The 23,007-nt window shown below is 45.2% G+C and overlaps 1 protein-coding gene across 1 annotated transcript in view; it reads right to left on the bottom strand.

Annotated features, from left to right (window-relative positions):
* GNB5 (G protein subunit beta 5) overlaps window positions 1-22,592 on the bottom strand; it is a 28,625-nt gene extending 6,033 nt beyond the window's left edge. Inside the window, exons 1-8 of the mRNA XM_048867288.2 lie at window positions 22,310-22,592; window positions 16,828-16,964; window positions 13,701-13,742; window positions 12,701-12,777; window positions 11,121-11,253; window positions 7,093-7,236; window positions 1,528-1,619; window positions 1,353-1,401 (exon numbers count right to left, since the gene is read on the bottom strand). Of these exons, the coding sequence (XP_048723245.1) occupies window positions 1,353-1,401; window positions 1,528-1,619; window positions 7,093-7,236; window positions 11,121-11,253; window positions 12,701-12,777; window positions 13,701-13,742; window positions 16,828-16,964; window positions 22,310-22,421 (786 nt within the window). The 5' untranslated portion in view covers window positions 22,422-22,592. The remainder of the gene's footprint in view (window positions 1-1,352; window positions 1,402-1,527; window positions 1,620-7,092; window positions 7,237-11,120; window positions 11,254-12,700; window positions 12,778-13,700; window positions 13,743-16,827; window positions 16,965-22,309) is intronic.
* Between the last annotated feature and the right edge of the window lie 415 nt (window positions 22,593-23,007).

The following is a 23,007-nucleotide window of genomic DNA, read 5'->3' as shown; positions in this document are numbered from 1 at the left end:
AGTCCAGATTCTGATTCTTTTGTACCCACATGGAGACCCATTGACTTCAGTGGGGTCTGCGTATGAGGATCATGTTGCAGAACTGGATTTTTATGGGATAATAGTTTATTGCATGTAACATACTGACTTAATGTGCCATGTCCTTTCCTAGGGTCTTATTCATAGATTTGAAGGTCAGACGGAACCATTAAATCATCTCGTCTGGCCTTCTGCATAATGGAGACCATAGAATTTCATTCAGTTTCTCCTGTATTGAGCCGTTAACTTGAGTGTGGCTAAAACATACCTTTCACAAAAGCATCCAGTATTACCCTGAAGACTTCAAGAGTCATAGAATCCACCACTAAATACAGAATAAAGGCCTACTAATGCAACTAGCTGCTGGAGTTACTCCTTTACGTCAAGGGATAAAGAACTGTGCGTTGGTGCTTAAAAACCCATATCCTGTCTTTGCTGATGCCTCATGATGGGGCTGTCATATGTTCACCACATTTTAGAGGGTGAAGCTGATGTTAGTTCCTATAAGAATTTCTCTCTGAAGTGAGAACATAAATTTGAGTGAAGTGCAAACACACATATTGATACAGCATCAATTAGTCTCCACATAAACACTTGGAAGTTGGATAGTCTATATTCCAGAAGAAGATTGGCGCAGAGCTAAACTTTGCTTGTGTTTTTGTGACTTCAGGATTGTTGCAGCCCAGAGTACATTAAACTGACACCGTGCTGACAGACTGGCCCATACAGAGCAGCAGCTTAAAGCTACCTTTGCACAACCACTTGTGACTTCTGCTCTATCATCTGGCCTCACCAGAGGATTTGGGACAGATCGTAGAGCAACCACAGAGGGGAAGGAGTTTAGCCCTCCTAGCAGTTCCCAAGAATGGAGCACAATTTAAAATGGCAGCGAATCAGTCGAAGGCTTTAAGGGAAAATTTTCAGCTGGACTCTATTTATGTACCTACAAAACTCGGGGGAGCATACAGCAGCACATGCAAATTTAGTCTGCTTGTGTAAACAGATGTGACTGCAAATTTTACAGGCAGATTAATGGAGAGAGTTTAAGTATTTGCCTAAAAATCTTTTTGAAACTTGCTGTATGCCTCCCATAGTGACGCTGCTCATCTGATAGCATGCACGAAGCTGGAAGATCTCACCCAGAAATCCTCCCAACCAAAACCTTCCAAAGGCCAGCTAGGAATTCTGCAAGCATTTCCCTATATCCACATATTAATAACTTGGGTCTAATAAAATCACTTCATGTCAGCTGTGAATTTGGTCCATTCTTTGTAGGGATTTATGATATGAGACTTAACAAATCTTTTCTAAATGAAGTTCTTGAATGAACTTACTGTGGCATCATCAGAGCCAGAGGCAAAAGCATCCCCACTTGGGTAGTATCTGTGCGGGGGAAAAAAAAAAAATACAATGATGTGTTAGTCAAATGAAGTAGGCTTTCAGAAATAAAATCAACATGTAGCTTAATATTACACTGTTGAAAAAGTGTTCGGCCAGAAATGCACTGACCTGACGCTATTGATATCTGATTCGTGAGTTTCGAATGACTGGATACACTGTCCAGACCTCATGTCCCAAACCATAGCTTTCTTGTCACACCCCTAAAACGAGAAATAATTACCCCAGTTATACACAGACCAATTCACACAGGTGAAATAACCCCACATAAGACTTAAACACCCCCTTTCAATTCCAGTTAAGCTCTGCACCTCACATCTCCTAAAAGGATACACTTTAGCAAAGCTGCTCCAGATACTTAGGGTATATTTTCAGAAAGCCTGCAACTTGGTCCCCCTTTTTATGAGCACACAAAGATTTGCAGGAACAAATCTGAGTACTTGCACCACTTACTGCCCATTTTGCACCTGCAATTGATTAGAAGGAGGCACCAGCACTCAGATTTGCACCTGCAATTCAGTTATGCATGTAAATGTTGCAGCACAGAAACTGGGCCACAGACCCCTGAAACTTTACCCCTAGGGGTCTGGCAGAAATACGTGCAGTGAGACTGTACAGAAGAACCTTGCAGTTGTTTCTGAAACTTTCTGAAAGAAATACCTTATGATTAGATAGATAGGTAGAATACTCCCTTTGCAGTACGTAAAAGGAGCTGTTAGAGCATTACAGGCGGCAAAACAATAGTTCAGTTCAACTACTCAGCCACTGTCTTCTCTATCTTTTTCATCCTTTGTCCCATTTATTTCCTTCCTTTCTTCCCCAGGAAATATTCTCTTGTTGTGAACAGTAGTTTAATAATCAGAAGAAGCACAAGGCTGTCTAATTACACTGCGCTACAGCAGGTAAGAAAGTGGGTTTGCTGTTTCTTATATGGACAGCATTCATAGGCTGAACAGAGTGCTGAAAGTCAGGATCCTTCTGAGTTCTAATCTTGGCTCTAATGCCGACTCGTTGCGTGGCCTTTGGCAAACCACTTGGGTCCAGATTTTCAGAAGTGGCTTCTAAGTTTTGGCACCCAGTTTTAGAAACCACTAGGGCAGGGGTGGGCAAACTGCAGCCCATGGGCCGGATCCGGCCTACCAGCAATTTTAATCCAGCCCTTGAGCTCCCGCTGGGGAGTGGGGTCTGGGGCCTATGCCCCGTTCATAGTTGCCGAATCCGTGGGTGCTCTGGGGCTGAAGCACCCATGGGGAAAAATAAGTGGGTGCTCTGCCTCCATTAACAGCCAAGCTTCCCTCCCCCCTGCTTCACCTCCTCCTCCTCCTCCCTCCTGGGTGCGCCACGTCCCTGCTCCTCCGCCTACCCCCCAGTGCTTCCCCCAACCGCTGCCAAACAGCTGTTTGAGCAGGAAGGTGGTGCGTTCAGGGGAGGAGGCGGGGAAGGGGTTGGAATAGGGACAGGGAGGGGACTTTGGGGAAGGAATCACATGGAAGGGGTGGAGTGGGGGCAGGGCCAGGGGTGTGGCATGGGGGGGACGTCGAGCACCCAGGCGAAAGTGGGGAAACGGCACTCCAGCTGGGGAGCAGGTTCGGGGGCTGCTCCACGTGGCTCCCGTAAGCAGCGGCATGGCCCCTTCCAGCGCTCCAGCTGAGGACCAGGGTCCGGGGCTGTGCTACACGGCTCCCGGAAGCAGCGGCATGGCCCTCCCCTCTGGCTGCTACGCGTAGGGGCAGCCAGGGGCCAGCGCTCTGCATGCTGCCCTGCCCCAAGTGCCGCCCCTGCAGCTCTCATTGGCTGGGAACTGCAGTCAATGGGAGGTGCAGGGGCAGTGCCTGCGGACGGGGCAGCGCACAGAGCCACCAGGCCACACCTTGCATAGGAGCCAGAGAAGTGACGTGCCACTGCTTCCGGGAGCTGCTTGAGGTAAGCGCTGCCTGGGACCTGCACCCGAGCCCCTCCCCGTGCCTCAGCCCAAAGTTTGCCCACCTCTGCACTAAGGCCTGATTTTCTGAGCTGCTGAGCACCCCATACCTCCAGCTGAAGTCAATGGGAGCTGCAAAAGGTCAATATCTCAAAACAATCAAGCCCTAGAGGTTTATACAGCAGAGGCCCCAAAATGGAGGCAGCCAAAATTAGAGGATTACACAGCATGATGCTTGAATCTCCACTGGCCGTTTCTTGCCAGCACTCCTACAGTTGCTGCCAGTGGTGGAGATGCAGCGCAGCAGCAGCAGGCTGGAAATCAATTCTCGAGTAGTCATAGCCCAGGGCTGCTCATGCTGAGAGCCACCTTCTCATCAAACGCTAAAAATCACTTTCTGGTGCCCTATGCTGCTGTCCTAATGCTGTTTCTGTAGCTGTATTCTGCAATACCCACCATGCCACTAAACTGCTTCACTGACTCGTTCATCACTTAACAGGTTTGATATAAAAAATTACTACTTAATAGCTAAAATTTTATGGTGCATTCTTCAAATAACCTTAGCTAGAAAATGAAACAGTTGCAATAATCTCAGCCAGGGATAGCTCCATCCATGGCTCTGAGGCCATTTGCTTAATAGCTGGTTTGGTATTCAACACACCTGCAAGAAAAAGAGGGTAAAGAATTTTCCAACTGGGCCTGCTGTTGCAAGGTGCAGAGCATGACTTGGGATGGGTTGACTATACTCACAACTCCCACTGAGATCACCCAATGACTCCTAAGAGGTGCTCAACACCTCATAGGGTCAGGCCCACAATGGTCTCACGGAGAAGACACTGGTTCTTCTTTTGGGAGTCTTGTCTTCGCCACTGACCTATTGTGTGACCTTGGACAAGTCACTTCACCTCTCTCTGCCTCTGTTTCCTCCCCAGCTTTTGTTGGTCTTGCCTGCTTAGGCTACAGCTACACTACAAGCTAGTGGTGTGATTCCCAGCTCACATACACATACTTGATAACAGCTAGTGCGAGTATCAATAGCGACGTAGCCAAGAGAGCACAGGCAGGGGGGCCAGTTTAGCCATGCAGTGAACAAACCCACTCACATACTCAGCATGGCTAAGCTCTGCCACCACTACCCAGGCTACTGCGGCTGTCCTACTGTTTATACTTGAACTAGCATAAGTATGCGTATGCCAGCTGGAAAGCACACCCCTAGCTTGTAGTATAGACATAGCCTAAGCTCGTCAGAGCAGGGACCATTTCTTACTACGTGTGTGTGCAAACCTAACATAATCAGGCCTTGATCTCAGGTGGGGTTTCTAGGCACTACGATAATACAAATAAGAATAGAAACAAACATCTGCAAATCAGTGACAAGAAAAAAAAACAGATTTTTTTTTTGGGGGGGAACCATATTTAAAGAACTATGAAAACAGTAACATGAGAAAGAGAGGGTAATAACTAGACTTAGCACGCGAGGCACTCTGCCTGCCTTTCTGTTCAGGTCTCCATAGTCACCAGAGGCATGTGGTGAACATATTATAGGCCAATCCTGCTATGTGTTACTGCTTAGTTAGTGCATGCCTCCTCAGTAGACTGCAGTATATGCAATATTTATTTTTAAGACGACATAATTGCTGGTTTAACTAAACAGTCTCCTCGTGAGCCATTCCTCTCTCTTTTAAATCCCTTGTGAAATTAAATCACAATTCTTCACTTATGATGCCATTATTTAAATGGAAGAACTTTCCTTCTGGTACCAAAGCACCAGATAATTAATCCTCAGCCCGGAAAAGGAACTACATTGGAAAGGGAACATTTTGGATTTCAAAACCCACTCACATTCAGGGCCCAGCCCTGCGTTCCTTGCATGCCCGCCACTCTCATTGACATCTATAGGAGTTTGGGATGCAAGAACAATGCGCAACCTGGCCCTTCACATACACAGTTCTTGTACTGATTCCTCTGAGTGGAGATCGGTTCTTTAAAGGGGTAAAATCCCTGCATGGAGCAGGTTATTCATTTTTAATGGAACTAAACAGGTGTTGAGTACTGAAACCAAGGGTTCAATCCTGAGGGCACACTTCAGCAGGAAAAGGCAGAGGTTACTCTAAGGCCTGGTCTACATACTATTTTTGAACGGATGTAACTATTTCAGTTCTGGGACTGATTTTTAGCTCAATAGTTAAAACTGGTCAACCCTTCCTGTGCATGCAGTTGCCCCCATGTAAATATGATTATATGGGCATAGCTTAATCCCTTACATTTATGGGAAAAGCTATCCCGGTGTATGAACCTTTACACCAAAATAACTGCACCCACACTAGGGGGCTGAACCACTTTAACTAAACCAGTGTCAAACTAACACAGGGTATGTCTTCACTGCAGAGTTGACTTGATTTACCGGCACTTGAATTACTCCACTGGAGTTAGACTAGCTCAGATGAGAGCAGCCACACTGTGAAATAACATTTGAGCTGCTGTGTCCACACTGGGGCTGCACTCTCTCATGTGTGGCATGAAGATTTCTGGAGTCATATACTGTAGTTCTCTGCACTGTAGTGAGCTAAATGGCTCTAGGCATTCTTAGAGAATTGCGAGAGAACCTGTCTGTCCTTTCTGGGCACTGGAAGACGAGCAGCACTCAAATGGAGCCAGCCTGCATCTACACTACAGACTAATCGTATTAGCAGCTGATGAACTGTGCTAGTTTGACCTGTAGCCTGTACCCCCTGAACCAGCCAACTTCTGTTGAAAGCACCATCACACCAGAGTTAAGGGTTTGTGAGTGAGAACGGGAGTTGAGTTAGGAGCAACATTCAAGTTAACTTTGCAGTGAAGACAACTCCATAGTTAAAGAAGTGGGTGAAGACAATCCCTAAGACACCTTTATGCCTCCCTGATATACCGCCTGACATGAGATGTCAAAACAGCCTCCACCATAACTCAGTTGTGCAGCTGGACGGAGCAGTCCCCTAGCAACCAGCCAAGGATCGGGTGAAGTACTGTGTGCTTCCGTCCTATTTCTGTCGTCCCCTCTCTGATATTCCCCTAGGCTGAGGAGATGAGAGAGCAGGTGATATAAATCCTTGATGGTCTATTTAAAGTAGCTGAATGTGCTGTTAGTGATGGGTGAAGATCTGGCCCCACATCTCTACAATACGTATGGATGATCTAACTTGTGTTGATGCTAAACCAGCCCCCCAGTTACCTCCAGGTTTCTGGGGAGGGGGTTATCAAAAAGGTGGCATATGCATCATTTATTCCCCCACCCAGGTGCATTTAGCAGAGCTCTGGTACCCCTGATGATCAGGAATCCAAATAGGGAACGAGTAGGGTGAAGAAAAGGAGGCAAGTGTGAAAAGCCATGTGCGGCGTAACAGAATTCTATCTATGGAAGGCCTACACCACCTTCCGCTCTATGAACTTTTACTGCTTTAATTCTTCGTCTTTCCCCTTCCCAAGGGAAGCTTTTGATCATGTGCTGGATTATTTTAACGTAGGGTGGAATTTGCTAAGTACGTACTTTAGCTGCAGAGCTACATTCAATCTGACGGGGTTTGGGTTTGACCTTGCAGGAAGAGTGTTAATTTGCTCCAGCTTGAGAAGTATGCTTGCATTGACAGGACTACTTGCTCTGTATGGTCTCTCCCCATATATCCCACCCCCTTCTTTAAACAACGTCACAAACCTCCCATTTTCCTACGTATCCTTCGTTCCTTGGTTTTATATCCTAAAATAAAAATCCCACTTACCCCAGACACAAACGTATTTCCTGTTTCAGAAGGAGCCAGATCCAGGCACAAGACATCAGCCCCATGCCCATGAAAACTCTGCAGAAGCTGCCCACTCTCAACATCCCAGAGGGCACACGTTCCATCTCCACTAGCGGTCAGGATCTACGGTGGTAAGGAAAGGGCAACAGTACAACATCACGTAAAAGCCTCAGGTTCACTCAGAAACTGTTGTGCTTCACACACACAATTAATTGGATTTTACAGTAGAACCTCAGAGTTACAAACACCAGAATTACAAACTGATCAGTCAACCACACACCACAGCAGCAGAGACAAAAAAAAAAAAAAAAGGCAAAATACAGTATAGTGCTGTGTTAAACATAAACTACTAAAAAATAAAGGGAAAGTTTTAAAAAAAAAAGATTTGACAAGGTAAATTAAGATGGCTACATTTTTTTTCCTGCACAGTAAAGTTTCAAAGCTGTATTAAATCAATGTTGAGTTGTAAACTTTTGAAAGAACAGCCATAACATTTTGTTCAGAGTTATGAACAACCTTCATTCCCAAGGTGTTTGTAACTCTGAGATGCTACTGAACTTAATGTGCAGTAGATCAGAGTCAGTAAACCAATGTGGATCTCAGCATGATTTTCTCAAACGGAAGGTGGCAGAGTGCGGGGGCATGGGGAGGGGGAAACAAAATATTGTGATAGACACAGCAAATATTAACTTAATTCTGTTCTCAGTTGTTTGAGGGGACACCAACTAGTGCATCACAAGCTTGTGATCTGCTCATAGTTCCATTTCTGCCAGGAAGTTCTTAGCTCCAGATCGGTATGTCTGCCCTGTCCACGTTAATGAAACTGGAATCCAAAAAGGATTAACTGAAGAGTTGGTGGATTTAAATAAACTTTTAAAGCTCCCTCTTATTCTATTGCCTGAAACAGCCAGTCTGGAGCCAACAGAATACGTGTAAATTACAGATAATTTGAATGTGGCATCTTTTGCGTGCATGACCTTAGACCAACAATTGTTTGGCAAGTCCATCATATGTCCTAAATCATTGTGTGACTGGATTTGGACATGTAATGACTGAACATTGCCAACAGCTACTCTCATCCTGATGAAGACCCTCAATTGTACAAAACTTCCCTGTGGCCATCAGCAGCTCTTATACAATCACAAATGTAGTATGCTGAAATGTTATCTGATGGTTCAGTCCTGTATACAGAACAAGGAATCACAAGAATCACAAGTTAATTACTGAGGTGGGCTCTCCCTTAGTGAAGCAATTGCTAGAGAACCCAGCTGTGATTGGAAGCCAAAATGAATCACACTGCAAAGAAAAAAAATAATCATGCAAGTATAGGGTCATTTACCAGGCTACACCTGGATTAAAAACAAACTATTTTTGGCAAAAGCTCAGATTTGGTTACCATTCCATAGATATAGGGGCACAAAGAGGTTTGTAAAAATTGCAGAACAGTCTGTTTTGAGTCCTGTGTCTTTATTGCATGCGGAAATTGGCTAAAGTTTTGGGATTGAGGGTGTGGAACAGAATCCTAAATTACCTCTAATTTTTGCATCTAGGGTGATACATTTTTGTATTATGAGGAATATTTACAGTTTCAGGCTGAGATGTTGAGATTGTCAGCTGCTAGATTATCAGCATTTCCCATTTTGATACCCAAATGAGCAGCATAGAAGAATGTGCAGGGGGAGGGACAGACAGAAGTTTTAAGGGTGTGATCCATTTTCAACACAAAGCTCTTCATTATATTTTATAATAAGCATGGTTAGATTGGAAATGTTATGAACTCAAGTTGAAACTATTTTTATACAAAAACATTGAGTGAAAGATCTACTTTGCTCATGTTTTAGTCTTCTAGACTTTCAGCAAGTTTGGAAACACTGGATCAAGTGTCTTCATCTGCCACCTCGTGGTAATATGCAGCATTTTACCAGGCTTTTGGGTAAAATGCATTCATTCCTGCCCTTGGAGTAATAAACATGTGTTAGAGAAGACGATACAGGCGATACAGAAACCAAGGCTGAAATGCGAGGATATTTTGGGGCTCACAGAAGACTCCAAAATTTTGCTCTCTCTGGAATGGACTAGAAATGCTTCATAGTCATTAAGAGGTGTGAGCATGTCTAGGGGTTTGAGGAAGAGACGGTGACTCAGGAGTTCTTGAGCTCAATTCCCAACTCTTCTACCATCTGTCTGTCCTCTGCATGTAAAATACTTGGAGAATCCCCAAGTACTGATATTACTAATGTATGTGCAGCTGGCTTGGAGCGGGGCAACATGGTTTTCACACAGCTGCAGGAGAGCGCCTGCGAAGATGCTATGTGTCGCCGACAAACTGATGAGCAGCTTTCCTTGTTATTAACATAAGGCATTCAGCTCCTGGCAGGATGAGGCCTTTCACTCATATTTGGGGTTATTCCAGGGCTGAGAGTAAGTCCATTGTAGATGTGTCCCAGGAGGGAAGGAGCTGCACAGTGCATCCAAATGACTCATGTTTAACCAAAGTGTAGTGCTGAGAAAAACTTGGCACTGTTTATGCACATTTTACACCGTAGCCTAATTGTTTTAAAATTTTATCCCAGTGTCATTAGACCATAAATGGAGACTATTTCCCAACAACCAGCATCCCAAAGGAGAGCTGCATGGCCAGCTTGAGCTGGATTTTCTGATTTCTCTCTTCTTTTCACTGCTATATTTTAAACGGCACTACAAAATATCACTCAAAACAAACACCTATTGATCCCCAACTCAATATCTTTGTGTAGCTAGACTAAGCTCTTCGGGTCAGGGCTCCTTCAGAGCTCTCTGTCTAAAGCACCTACGTACGTGGTTGGTGTTACACAAATAATAAATAGTAATTTATTCAGTATAATATCTATTGTATCCATATCTATCTAGAATATCTATTGTACTCTACATGAACGTAAAAGAAAAACTCAGCTGTTTTCACTCCTTGATTATGAAGAGCATACTAAAAAACTTACAAAAATAAAAAGCCATGGTTCACACAGGTATATGCAGGAAAGCAAAACACTATTTTTGTATTTCAGAAACAACATTCCACCTAATTTAGATTTCATGTTTACTCTGCCCTAATTATACTGGACTCCTGCATTGTAAGGCCACAATTAAGTACACAAGAGCACTCTGGGTAGATCCTTGACTTTCCTCTGTTTCCATGGCAATAGACTTGAATCAGCATCTCAGAATCATTACTGAAACCACATAATGGCAAATAACAGCTCACTCTTGGGTAGCTCATGTCCTGAAATAGAAGCAATCCTAGCTGATATTTCCTTAGGAAGAGCTGTAAATATCTGGAGCTAAGGAAACAATCATATCTTTTCTATTCAGACTTCATAGCCTGCATAACAATGAAAATAACCCCTCTTCCCATTTATTTTGCTACAACAGTATATGATAAGTATAACATCAATTAAATTCTAAAACCAGAATGGGACAGACGATTATCTTGGATTATTTCATGCCCACATATACTCATGATCTTGCAGGAGCTGGGGTTTATTTTATTAAATAGGAAGGATGATTTTGTGACTAAGGCACCAGATTGGCACTCAGAAGACATGCGTTTTATTCCCCACTCTGCCATAGGATACCTGTGAGATCTTTGGCAAGTTACTTGGTCTCTCTATGTTTCAGCTCACCAGATATATATATATATATATATATATATATATATATAGATAGATTTTATTTATATATATATATATATATATATATATATATATATATATAAATAAAATCTATAAATATAGAAAATCTGAATTGAAAGATCCTTACTTACAGCCTCTGTGAGCAAGAGCTTTTATGGAGCTTTCAGCAGAGGTGGATGCTGTCCTTCTTAGCAGGAACCACTGCCTTGCACAGAATGTGAATACCCCACTGGGAACAATGACCGTCTCTGGTGCAAGAAAGAATACTTTGCATCTCCCTGCAGCAGCAGTATAAATCCAGCTCATGGTTTTATATTATATGCTGTACCTGAATGTATTTACCTGCATGTCTGAGTTAGTGAAGCTGCAGGCAGAGAGGTAGTTTGTGTGCATTGCAACAGATTTCTTCTTTGCAGCCATATTTTCATTTTTATCAAATGTCAGTGGATACACAGAACACTTATTGTCCAGGCCACTAGAGTTAAGAATTAAAAAAGACAGAAAACATTAATAACAAGAAAAAGTGGGATGAGAAACAAATGTAAGGGTGAAATATACTAAAAATTCTGCAACATCAAATCCTTATAAATATAGATTTCCATTCTATTACACCACATGGGATTCCCATATGCTAAGGGAATCCCCAGCTGCTTCTTTATGGAAAATGTATGGCTATTTTGTACTGCTTGAACAGCTGGAAGTGGGACTGAGGACCTAGTTCCTAGTATTTATTACATGCATTTTATTAATAAACTGCGTTTTACTGAACCACAGTCCATCCAACATTTATTGACAAGTGATACAGTAGTAACCTTGCAGTTAATCTTTTGAATAAAGTCAAATTGCCATTTTTCTATTGAATTACATTTTTGATGTACCATTTATCCAACTTACTGAATTTGACACATCTTCTATGGCAAAAGAAATATAGCAAATGATGGCTTAAAGATCATACTTTCAAAATAACTTGAAAATAGGCAGTGGAAATATTGACTGTGTTGCTGAAAAAGAATTATCTGGAATTAAGTATTTAACATTTGAGGTTTCATGATCTAATGATGAGATGACAAAAGCAGCAGTTCAATTTCTTTGTGTACTAAATTTGCACATAACTTAATACAGTCTTAAGACCCTACATGCCCTTGATCTGCATATACTGTGAAACTCCCTTTTTGGATATTGGATCAGGCCCATATTGCATGTTTTGATTATTATGTGACTTTATTCCAATGGAACAGATATCTTTAGCTGTCTGTGCTTCAAACTTGAATGTTACTTATATAGGCCAACGGCAATATGAGGTCCCAAGATATTTTCAGACGTTTGAAGCAAGGAGAGATTTCTGCTCCATATGAACAAAGTCATGAGGTTATCAAAACATGCAAAATGCACCTGATCCAATATAGATCAAATCCAATATCCACTGAAAGACTCCCATTCATTCCAAGGGGTTTTGGATCAGACCCTACTTTGGGTCCATTTCTCCTCTCATGCTGGTACAAAGCAGAAGTAATTCCCCTGAAGTCAGTGGAGTTACACTTGTGTGAACCAGTGTGGGATAGAACCAGGCCCATTGGGTGCAACATTTTCCCAAATGCTTATAGCATCCAAATGATATTATTGTCAGTATTTGTTAAGCTGTCAGTCAATTCCAGTGATGGGTAAAGAAGGCCAGATATACAGATTTTTTTTAAATAATACTCATCTGATTAAGTTAGATAGTTGCTTTTTTCTTCTAGAACTACTAAATATCAGGTCTTTTTCCTAGGATTCCAAATTGTTTTCTAAAGCATTCTTGAAGAAATGGGGGGAGGGGAAGGGAAGAGCCAACATTTTAAAATTTTCCCCCAGCTCCATAAGTTACATTTACTTGGGACACAAAGTCACCTCTAGTTTAAGAAGTTGCAAGAGCTTTTACTTACCCACAAGCAATGGCACATCCAGATGGGGCATACGCACATGCCATCACCCAGGTACATGGCATAGTCACTGCATGTTCCTGAAACATAATATTCTCCTTACAACTCAAGAATCAACTTCTGAGTGCATTATCATGTCACTAATTGGTGTTAAAATAACCACACAGAGGCCGAAATCGCTCAAATGCCGTCATGACTCCTCACTGTATTTAATGAAAATATACAACAGATGAGAGACCATGCCCATGTTTAACACATTTTTGCTCCTAAATCTGAACAGTGCAGAATCAAGCTGTAATTCAAGATCAACTTTCATTGCGAAAGCAAGAGGATGTATGGGGACGAGAATCAAGCCACATTTGCCAAGTCATGCATTTCTCGGTACCTCTAGCCTTATTTCCCAACACAAAGCTAATCAAATTTGTGACTGGTTCTGAATTATTCCAGGACAATTGTGTAAGATGCTGGGCACCTGCAAGGGCCACTTTAGAACTCTCTGCATTTTGGATGGTCATTGCAGCATTTGTTCAAAGGTAAGTTACAGTGGCCTGTTTTTATAATGCCAATGACACTCTTTATTAGCTATAGCCTCTGCTAAGGCTATGCAGACCTGAGCCACACTGGGAGGGAGCAACATCACTCATGCAGAAACATCTGGGGACATTATGGCTAAAGAAGCCAGGAGAAAACACAAGGGGTCAAACTATGCCAGGGCACGTGCTTACTCATGGCACTCACTACGGATATTCCATAGGTGTAGCCTGCACTTCGCCAGCCCTGCTCTGCAGCAGCCAGTGCCCAGAGTAGTGACATGCTCACACTCCAGCTGGAGAGCAGAGTGCGGGAAGCTTACACTGCCAAGCACTTAGTGCTCAGGCAGTGGTGCCAGAAGCTCTGGTGCACTGAAGAAAGAGAGGGAAGGGCTTCCACTTCCATGTCTAGCACATCCACGCAGTGCAGCCATATTTGGCTTTATATACAGAAACTGCAGAAGTCCACTTACCTTGTTGGTAGTGAAGGAATCCCACACTATCACCTTCCCATCCTAAATTCAACACACAATGGAGAGAGAAATTAGGGGCTTCAAAGTGTACTTTCACTCCTGTATTTCAGAGATCTGGCCAGAGCACAGCTGTTAACTTCTGTCCCACATGCCATTTCCCCAGGCAATATGTCACCACCTTTACAACACTGCTATTAGTGAGAGTGAAGTGCGCTGTGAATCAGAGACTCTGCTTAATTAGGCTAGTTATTTCTGTAAATGCAAAATGACACTGCACCATCCCCCTCACACCGATGGCCAAATGGAATCTAAAAGACCTGTATGGAGATTGATACCGTTTGTTCCAGCATGCCTCTGAAAAATCAGTCTTAGCACTTGCGACCCTCTTTAACAAACCTTCCCTTAGCCCACAGCGAGAGCAAGACCCTCCCTCTTTGGCGATGTCTACACTATGAACTAGGAGTTACCCACCTCCTTGCACTAGCTCAATGAGTGCTAGCGTGAGGCTAAAGAGTAGTGTAAACGCAGTCGCACAGGCAACGGCAGCAGCGGCATGGCTTACCCGTTCCCAGTACACAGCTGCCTGAAACTGGTGGGTATGTACTTGACACAGCTCAGCCGGGCCTCCGCTGCCCCAACCCATGCTTCCATGGCTACAATGCTACTCAGACTCACGCTAGCTCGATGAGCGCTAGCAGGAGTATGTGAGTTGGGGAATCAGACACTAGCTCGCAGGGTAGATATAGCCTTTAAGACAGAGGTGGGCAAACTACGGCCTGTGGGACCGTCCTGCCCAGCCCTTGAGCTCCCAGTCAGGGAGTCTCGCCCCCAGCCTCTCCCCTGCTGTCCCCCTCCCCTGCAGCCTCAGCCGTTCCACCAGCGCTCTGACCGGCCACTCCCGCCGCTCTGAGCTGCATGGTAAGGGGGCAGGGAGCGGGGCTGGATAAGGGGCAGGAGGTTTAGGGGGGCAGTCAGGGGACAGAGGGCGGTTGGATAGGGGGTGGAGTCCCAGGGGGGCAGTTAGGGGCGGGGGTGTGGATAGGGGTTGGAGCAGTCAGGGGACAGGGAGCAGGGGGGGTTGCATAGGGAGCGGGGTCCCGGGGGGGGGCAGTTAGGGGCGGGGCAGTCAGGGGACAGGGAGCAGGGGGGGTTGCATAGGGAGCGGGGTCCCGGGGGGGGCAGTTAGGGGCGGGGGTGTGGATAGGGGTTGGAGCAGTCAGGGGACAGGGAGCAGGGGGGGTTGCATAGGGAGCGGGGTCCCGGGGGGGGGCAGTTAGGGGCGGGGGTGTGGATAGGGGTTGGAGCAGTCAGGGGACAGGGAGCAGGGGGGGTTGCATAGGGAGCGGGGTCCCGGGGGGGCAGTTAGGGGCGGGGCAGTTAGGGGACAGGGGGGTTGGATGAGGGGGTGGGGTCCCGGGGAGTGGTCGGGGGGAAGGAGCGGGGGGGTTGGATGGGTTGGATGTTCTGAGGGGGGCAGTCAGGGGGCGGGAAGTGGGAGGGGGCGGATAGGGGGCAGGGGCCAGGCTGTTTCGGGAGGCATAGCCTTCCCTACCTGGCCCTCCATACAGTGTCGCAACCCCGATGTGGCCCTCGGGCCAAAAAGTTTGCCCATCCCTGCTTTAAGGGAATGGAAGGAGCTGTCCTCACCACTTATCATGGAGATCACCATCTTCTCAAGAAACAACCACCTGGATGAATTTTTATTCTCCTTTTCTCCTACAAATGAACTTATCCTAGCTCATAATTATCCTCTCAGTTACATCTCCTCTTCACATCACTCTGTTTATCCTCTTTTCCCATTCCACCCTTCCTCTGCTCCCCTTTTTTCTACTACTCCTCTTACTTAACCTTTAGTTGCCCACCTAAATAACCTATTAACAAGAATGAACATGCAATCAATAGTGTGCTACATAATCACCTGGTATGTGTGTTGATGCCAATTACCTTTGGCTGGGATAATATCCATTAACATTCCAGTCTGGGAAGAGTGAATTGTTTGTTTGTTTTCAACCAGCTATTGTTATTGCCCCTGGGCTAATTAATTTCTTAAAATAGAAGTTTAAAAAAAATGGAAAATGAAACAATCTAAGTGCCATCAAACAGAAAACAAACCTCAGTGTGTCTGCAGTGCTAATATCTGAAACCCCAGACTGGTTCACAGAATCACTGGATGTGGGTTTTTTCAGGATACATATTTTAAAGTGGAATAAAGCCTCTCTCTTTTGCTTTCATACTTATACACTGATACTTTACCACTTCAAAAAATAGCTTACTAAATGTTCAATCTTTGGTCTCCTGGCTAGACATCCAAGAATGGTGCCAGACAGCAGTAACTCTCATGGTGGTTTGTGATGCAGATAGCCTATTCTATCCTGTAAGTGGTAGATTGAGACCAGCAACTCATTTCATAGAGGCCAATGAACAGCCATCAGATGTAAAAAGTTCCATCCATTACCCTTCTGAATGTGAACCAGTGACCTACAAGTGAAAGGCTTTTATCTCAATACCTCCCCCATTCCCCTGTACAACTTTGTGACATAAGACTGATCTCAAACAGACTTAATGCCTGTTTATCAAAATGTCCAAATATTTGTAATAGTTCTAGCTGGCTAAGTAAGGAAGTTTATTTTTAAGGCCACATCCATCTTCCAGACCACAGAAAGGATTTTATGTTCACAGATCACACAGACCTTTCTAGTAGAATCAGAATGTTTTCAGATCTCTCCATCCCAATTCTTTCTCTTCATATGTTAATTCAAATGATGGGGTGAAGTGCTGCATACTGAGTGTCCAGAGAGAATAAGGTGCATCTGATCCCAAACCAGCTTGCTGTAATACTGTATAGGTAATGTGCTAAAGTACTCTGAAATTCTGTATGAAAAATGGATGAGAGGTCTTTAGGGTCTCACCTCCAGTAGGTATGGTGATGCTTACCAGAATTATATTCTTTATTCAGTAGTCTGGTTTGTGTTCTCTGAACAAATATTTTGCTAAAAGAATGCTTTAGACATCATGAAAGCATTTAAACTAAACGTAGATTTCATTTCCAATTAATGTTACCTAGTGTAGCTATCAGAACTATGCCTGGATATCACTGACCTCGAATAGTGCCTACACATTTCCTCACCTGGGAAGAGCTCACAATTCGTCTTTTATCTTTGCACCAGTCCATACAGAGGACTTTATTACCATGGCCTTTCAGAGTTCTCCTGGTCTTCATCACAAACTGACCTAGGGCTTCCACACGTTCCGCCACCTGATGAACTGTGGAGAATTAACCATAAAGAGAATCATCAAATGTTTGCTCCATATTAAAGCCCTGGGCCTGCAAACATTTAATGCCCATGAGTCACTTTACCCACGAGTAATTCCAGGTAGCACAATGAGTCTATTCAGGTGAGTAGTTAGTCAGGTGAGTGAGTGCGAGATCAGACTCTAAGTTCACTTGAAGCACATCTAACCATCACATCTAGAGTATTCTTCACTGAAGCATAGCTATTAGAGATAGACGAGACCTTAGAGAATGCCATCTAATCAAACCATCTACCATACCAGGTGTTGTTTGTTTGGCAGGAGAGGGTTGTATGTGTGTGTTTATTTTACAAAAATTCATCTACATTATTTAGGACTTTTTACGTTTGTTCAGAATTTTAAAAAAGTTTGAAAAATGACATACAATGTCATCAGATTTTGGAGCTCTCACTTTTTAGTGCAGTGTTTTGTCTCAAATTATTGTTGTGGTTCTAAAATCCTCAGAAAGTGCTTTTAATGTTATAAAAAGTTTTTGGTTTTTTTTTTAAATAATTCCAGTCCCAGCAATGTGAGGACATTTTAACATGGCAACTCTGACCTCAAGGTGCTATAGGTACTGGACTTCAGTCAGTTAAGAGGTTTGATCTGCACTCAGAATTCCCACTGGCAGCCATGGGAAGTCTGTGTGCCAACGGCAGGTGTTATGCGCCCCAACGTGAGCTGAGTGGCTGAGCAGTTCTTGTGATAGCATCATATCTTACGACATTAACCTGCATCAGTGTGACAAAGCCTTTGCACTTCACTTGACTGGTGTCTGGATAATAACAAGTGTTTATTTCTAAAACAAATGACCCTGTGAAACAGTTTCTATTCATTGTGAAGAATCCTAAGTAAAATGCTCCAGCAGGAGTTCTCACAATGTTTTAAGTTATTTCTCAGCAGAGCTTCCATCTGCAGTTTCTACAAATAATCTTAGATTTCCAACAGAACATGGCCGTAAAAATGAACTTGCAAAGGCACCTCAGTGTGAAATCCACCCCCCTGCAACTGGCACAGTTCAAAGCCATCTTGCACCCCTGAAGCCTCACGCTGAGGCTGTCAGAGAGGGGCGGGGGGGCAGGGGAGGCATCAGCTGAGAACACTAACTTGTTTCTGACCCAGTGATGTTCATTCTATGAAGGGCTCAGCAGAGGCATGCTGTCTCCTTTCACACAGGAGCAACAGGACTCGGTGCTGGCCCCACGTAACCAGAGTAACAGGAGGAGACATTGTATCTGTCTGCAGGGGTGGGTAAACTTTTTGGCCCGAGGGCCACATCTGGGTATGGAAATTGTATGGTAGGCCATGAATGCTCATGAAATTGGGGTTGGGTTGCGGGACGGGGTGAGGGCTCCGGCTGGGGGTGCAGGCTCCAGGGTGGGGCCAGAAATGAGGAGTTCAGGGTCCAGGAGGGGGCTCCAGACTGGGGCAGGGAGGGTGGGATGCAGGGCAGGTAAGGGCTTCAACTGGGGGTGTGGGCTCTGGGGGGGCTGGGGATGAGGGCTTTGGGGTGCTGGAGGGTGCTCCAGGCTGGGATTGAGGGGTTCGGAGGGCGGGAGAAGGATCAGGGCTGGGACAGGGGGTTGGAGCATGGCTGGGGGGGGGGGGGGGGAGGCTCAGGGGTGCAGGCTCTGGGTGGCGCTTACCTCAAGCGGCTCCTGGAAGCAGCAGCATGTCCCCCCTCTGGCTGCTGTGCTGAGTCACAGCCAAGCAGCTCTGCTGCACGCTGCCCTGTTCGCAGGCACCACCCGTGCAGCTCCCATTGTCCATGGTTCCCAGACAATGGGAGCTGCAGGGCCGCATTTGGGGCAGGGGCAGCATGTGGAGCAGAACCCCCGGCTGCCCCATGCATAGGAGCCGTAGGGGGGACATGCCACTGCTTCCAGGAGCCACGCGGAGTGGCCCCTGACCCTGTTCCCAGGCTGGAGTGGGGCAAGCCCCAGACCCCGCTCCCCCAGCGAGAGCTTAAGGGATGGATTAAAATGGCTGGCAGACTGGATGCAACCTGTAGTTTGCCCACCCCGATCTAGTGGCTCTACCAGCTTTAAAACACCTCACAAGGAGGAGTATGGAGGAAGGGGGCTACTTCTCCAGTCTAGGACGTGGTGTGCTGTAAAACAGCCTTGTGTCCGGGCCCCGGAGACCAAAAAGGGCCTGATCCAGAGACCTGCTGAAGTGATCCAGTGCTTCAGTATGTGTTAGTCGCTAGTGGGTTGCCCATATCAGCCACTGTTATCAGCTAGAAGAGACAGTGCCTGATCCAAACACACTGGAATCAGTGGAAAGACTCCCATTGACTTCAGTGGACTTTTGTATCTGGACTTTCCTCTTTTAGTTCAAGTGATTTGGATCTGAAGCTCTGAGTTCAATCCCTGTGGTGATGAGCGATTGCTCTGGGTAACTGTAATCGCCATCGATGAAAGTTGTGGGTAGCTCAGACCCTAAATTGCAATTATATGAATGTAAACAGATCCCTACATCACAAAACTCGCAGCTAAAATCTTTGTCCTGTGTTTAAGCAGTGATGAGAAAGCATTCGAACTAGGAAGGGCTGTCACAGCGAAAGGATGGGCAACCGTACCCTACAAAGATGGTTCTTTGGCTCACAAATCAGTGGAGCAATTTCTGCCTCTCTAAGTCTGAAATTGATTTCTAATGGATTAGCTGTTCAATAATCATCTTTCAAAACACATCAGCCTCGCTGACTGTGCCAGAAACTGAAATAATGCTCTTAGCTACAAACACTGCCCTATAAGAGACTAAACCTCACATAGCAAGTGAACTAAATTGCCGCCCATTATTCCTGACAATTCGTCCATTACAGAACGATCTTCATGAGGGGCTAGAAGCAAACTAGCCTTTCCAAAACGTATCAACTAAACTCATTGAAAAACTACATTCCCCGCACACCTCTCATCAAGTGAGGCCAATCAAATGATCTTCTGAGATCCTAAAATAACATAATCAAAATACAAATGCTGGAGATTGTTATGGCAAGTGGAAGACTAGGCTGAAATTCTTATGTCCAGAACTTATCAAATAAAACAAATCTTTTTACTGCCAATAGCCTACATGTTTCCTTTCTGTTAATGCAACATACATTCTGCAGAACTGGCTGTTTTAGTATAAATAACTCTCTTAGAACACTGATTCCTACAGCCTTCATAGGCATATAACAATTCTGAAATATTTATATTTGTAAAAACACTATTGCAAACTATGGACCTGACCTTGCAACCCTTACTCAAGTGAGTAGCTCCACCGCACTGACCAGGACTATTCCCAAGAGGTAGCCTGTGTGAGTAAAGGTGAAGGATTGGGCCCATAATATTCCAAATAAGACTGGATATCTTTCTATAAGGTATGCTATAGTTAAATAGAAATTATGGGGCTTGATGCAGAAATTACTGGGTGAAGTTCTTTGGCCTGTTATGCACGGGAAGGGGGAGGAAAGCGGGTATGTCAGATTAGATTATTATAACAGTCCCTGCTGGCCTTAAAAATCTATGAATCAAATAGACAAAATAATTGTTTATATTTTCAATCTGAACCATTAAATGGTGTAATAAACCCTGAGAGTTTTCCAGACTGCAAGTCAAATATAAGGGTAGGACTTCAGATATCTGTTCACATTTTTTCCACAGAGCTACAGTTCAAAATCTAATTGAACAAAGAAGAGAAAAGCTATTAAGGCAGGCAGTTTGTCTTGGGGAGAAATGGGAAAAATCATGATTTTGTCACGGCAAAAACTGACAGTCATAATTTTAGATTTCAAAAAAGGAAGTTATTTAATTTATTTCCCCAATAGAAATAGCTGTTGGAAATAGTTTAAAAGCACAGAGAGACCAGAAGCTTCAACACTGAAATAAAACTATAAAAATAATGGAGGAGTTTTGCTCAGCAGTAGCACACTAGGGTGAAAAAAATTACTTTTAAATGGAAAAAATGTTAAAAGTCACAGATTTTGTCATGGAAATCAAACCCTGGGCAAATACACAGTCTCAATAAAACAAAATTCAGGAAAACATTTATTTACAGATCTATGAAGTGAACAAAAACATGTGGAGAATATTCCGCAAACATCATGAGACCTACAGTTAGAGTATGCCCAGTTAAAGTTAAGCATATGCTTTGTTGAATAGAGATGGTTTTAAGCATGTACTTAAGTGTTTTGCTGAATTGAGGCCTCATTACGAATACTGTAGAAATTATACTGCAAGACCGTATTGAGTTATGGTAATGTTTCTGTAAGGACGCCATCTCCATTCAATGATTCCTATTAAAAGGACATTCACAAAACCTATGATAATCAAATTTAGGCAAGAAAATGCCTCATTTACTACAGAAAAGAAGCAGGTATTTTTTTTAAACAATCTGAAATTTACATATACTCACTCCTGCCATTCCCCTGCAGTAACAAACAGTGATCACATAAATCACTAGATATAGCTTTGTAACCCCTTTCAACACAGACTTCAAAAACAAAGACAGGAGGAACAAAGTTGTAATATGCCTATAAAAGTTACTGGTAAAATCAACCCTATAGTACAAGAAAAATGTAGCAATTTATACCTATAATATTTGTTAAAAAAAAAAGGAGGAGGAGAAGGAGGAGGGATGGGAAGTAAATAATAAATTACTATCATTCATAATAATAATATCGTCTTGTATCTCAGGGATTTCAGGTTAACAAGTTTAAATTATTTTGTATTAACCAGAGCAAGAGGGGAGGGTGGTGTAAAATTATGCATGATCATTTCTTTGTACCTGTATTGCAGTCACTAGGGAGCTTGACATTACACACGGGATTAACCTAGATGACTTGCCAGCTGAATTGCTTTATGTCAGCGCTAGGGCAGGTCTGGGCTTTTGAAGGGGGCAATGGTCCCCTTTGGCGCCACGCCGCAGGGATGAAATGCCGCCTCAGTGCATCCCCCGGGATTTCACTCCGGCTGCGGCCGCCACCAACGTGAGCATCAGCCCCAGGGATGCTAGGGAATCACAGCACCCACTAGGCAGCCGCAGCAGCCGCTTCCCCTCCCCCGGCACAGGAGGCGCCCGGGGAATGGCTCAGGCCCCGCGCACCCAGCAGGGTAACGGGGTGCAAGGGCCGCTCACGCCGCTTGCCCAGAGTCCGCACGCGGGGCAAGGGACCAGCTCAGCGCGTGCCCGGCCGGCTGGAGCCCGGGAGCCAGCACCTGCGCCGGGCTAGCGACGCGCACGGGGGGGCGCCGCTCGGCCCGACCGCGCCCCGCGCTGCCCCCCTCCCTCCAGCCCGTGGCCGCCGCAGTCCGAGCCCGAGCCCTCCCCAGACTCACGCTCCACATCGTGCAGCTTGGCCCGCTCCTCCTCCAGCCGGCCCTTCAGGCTCTCCGCCTCGCTCTTCAGGGACGCCAGGGTCTCGTTCTCGTGCAGCCCCTCGGTTGCCATCTTTGCACGGCAGGAAGCAGGGAGAGAGGGAGGAGGGGTTTGAGGGCCCGGCTCCCAGGGATGCTGCCGCAGCAACCGAGCCTGGGAACCGCACTGGGCTCCCCCGCGCACGCTGACGTTCAAGGCCAGGCCGGCGGCTCGTGCCGCTCTGTGCAGCCAGCACCTGCTGGCCCAGCCCCCGCCCCCAGCGCGGTACCGTGCGCCGCCCTGCGGTGGGTCCGGGCTGACACCGGGGCTGAGTGCAGGTGCCCCCGCTCGGGGCTGGCTGCTCCTCTCGCCCTAGGGTGACGGGATAGCAAATGTGAAAAATCGGGGGGGGGAATAGGCGCCTATAGAAGACAAAGCCCCAAATATCGGGACTGTCCCTATAAAATCAGGACATGGGGTCACCCTCCTCGCCCCTGTTAGAGCTGCGTGAGAACAGCACTGGGGGCTCCCAGAGACTGGCACCAGGACAGATTTGCAGTTTCCTTGCCGGCTGTTTCTCAGCCCCGGGATTCCATCCCAGCGCCCGCTGCTTGTGCAAAGTGGCTTTCCCAGGTTGTGCGGAAACTCGTGAAAGGTGCGCGTTTCAAGGCACAAGTTG

This window comes from Caretta caretta, chromosome 10 (assembly GCF_965140235.1).
Source record: "Caretta caretta isolate rCarCar2 chromosome 10, rCarCar1.hap1, whole genome shotgun sequence".
Lineage (NCBI taxonomy): Eukaryota > Metazoa > Chordata > Testudines > Cheloniidae > Caretta > Caretta caretta.
Note: the sequence above shows the minus strand (reverse complement) of the source record. Positions and strands in the feature narration are given on the sequence as shown.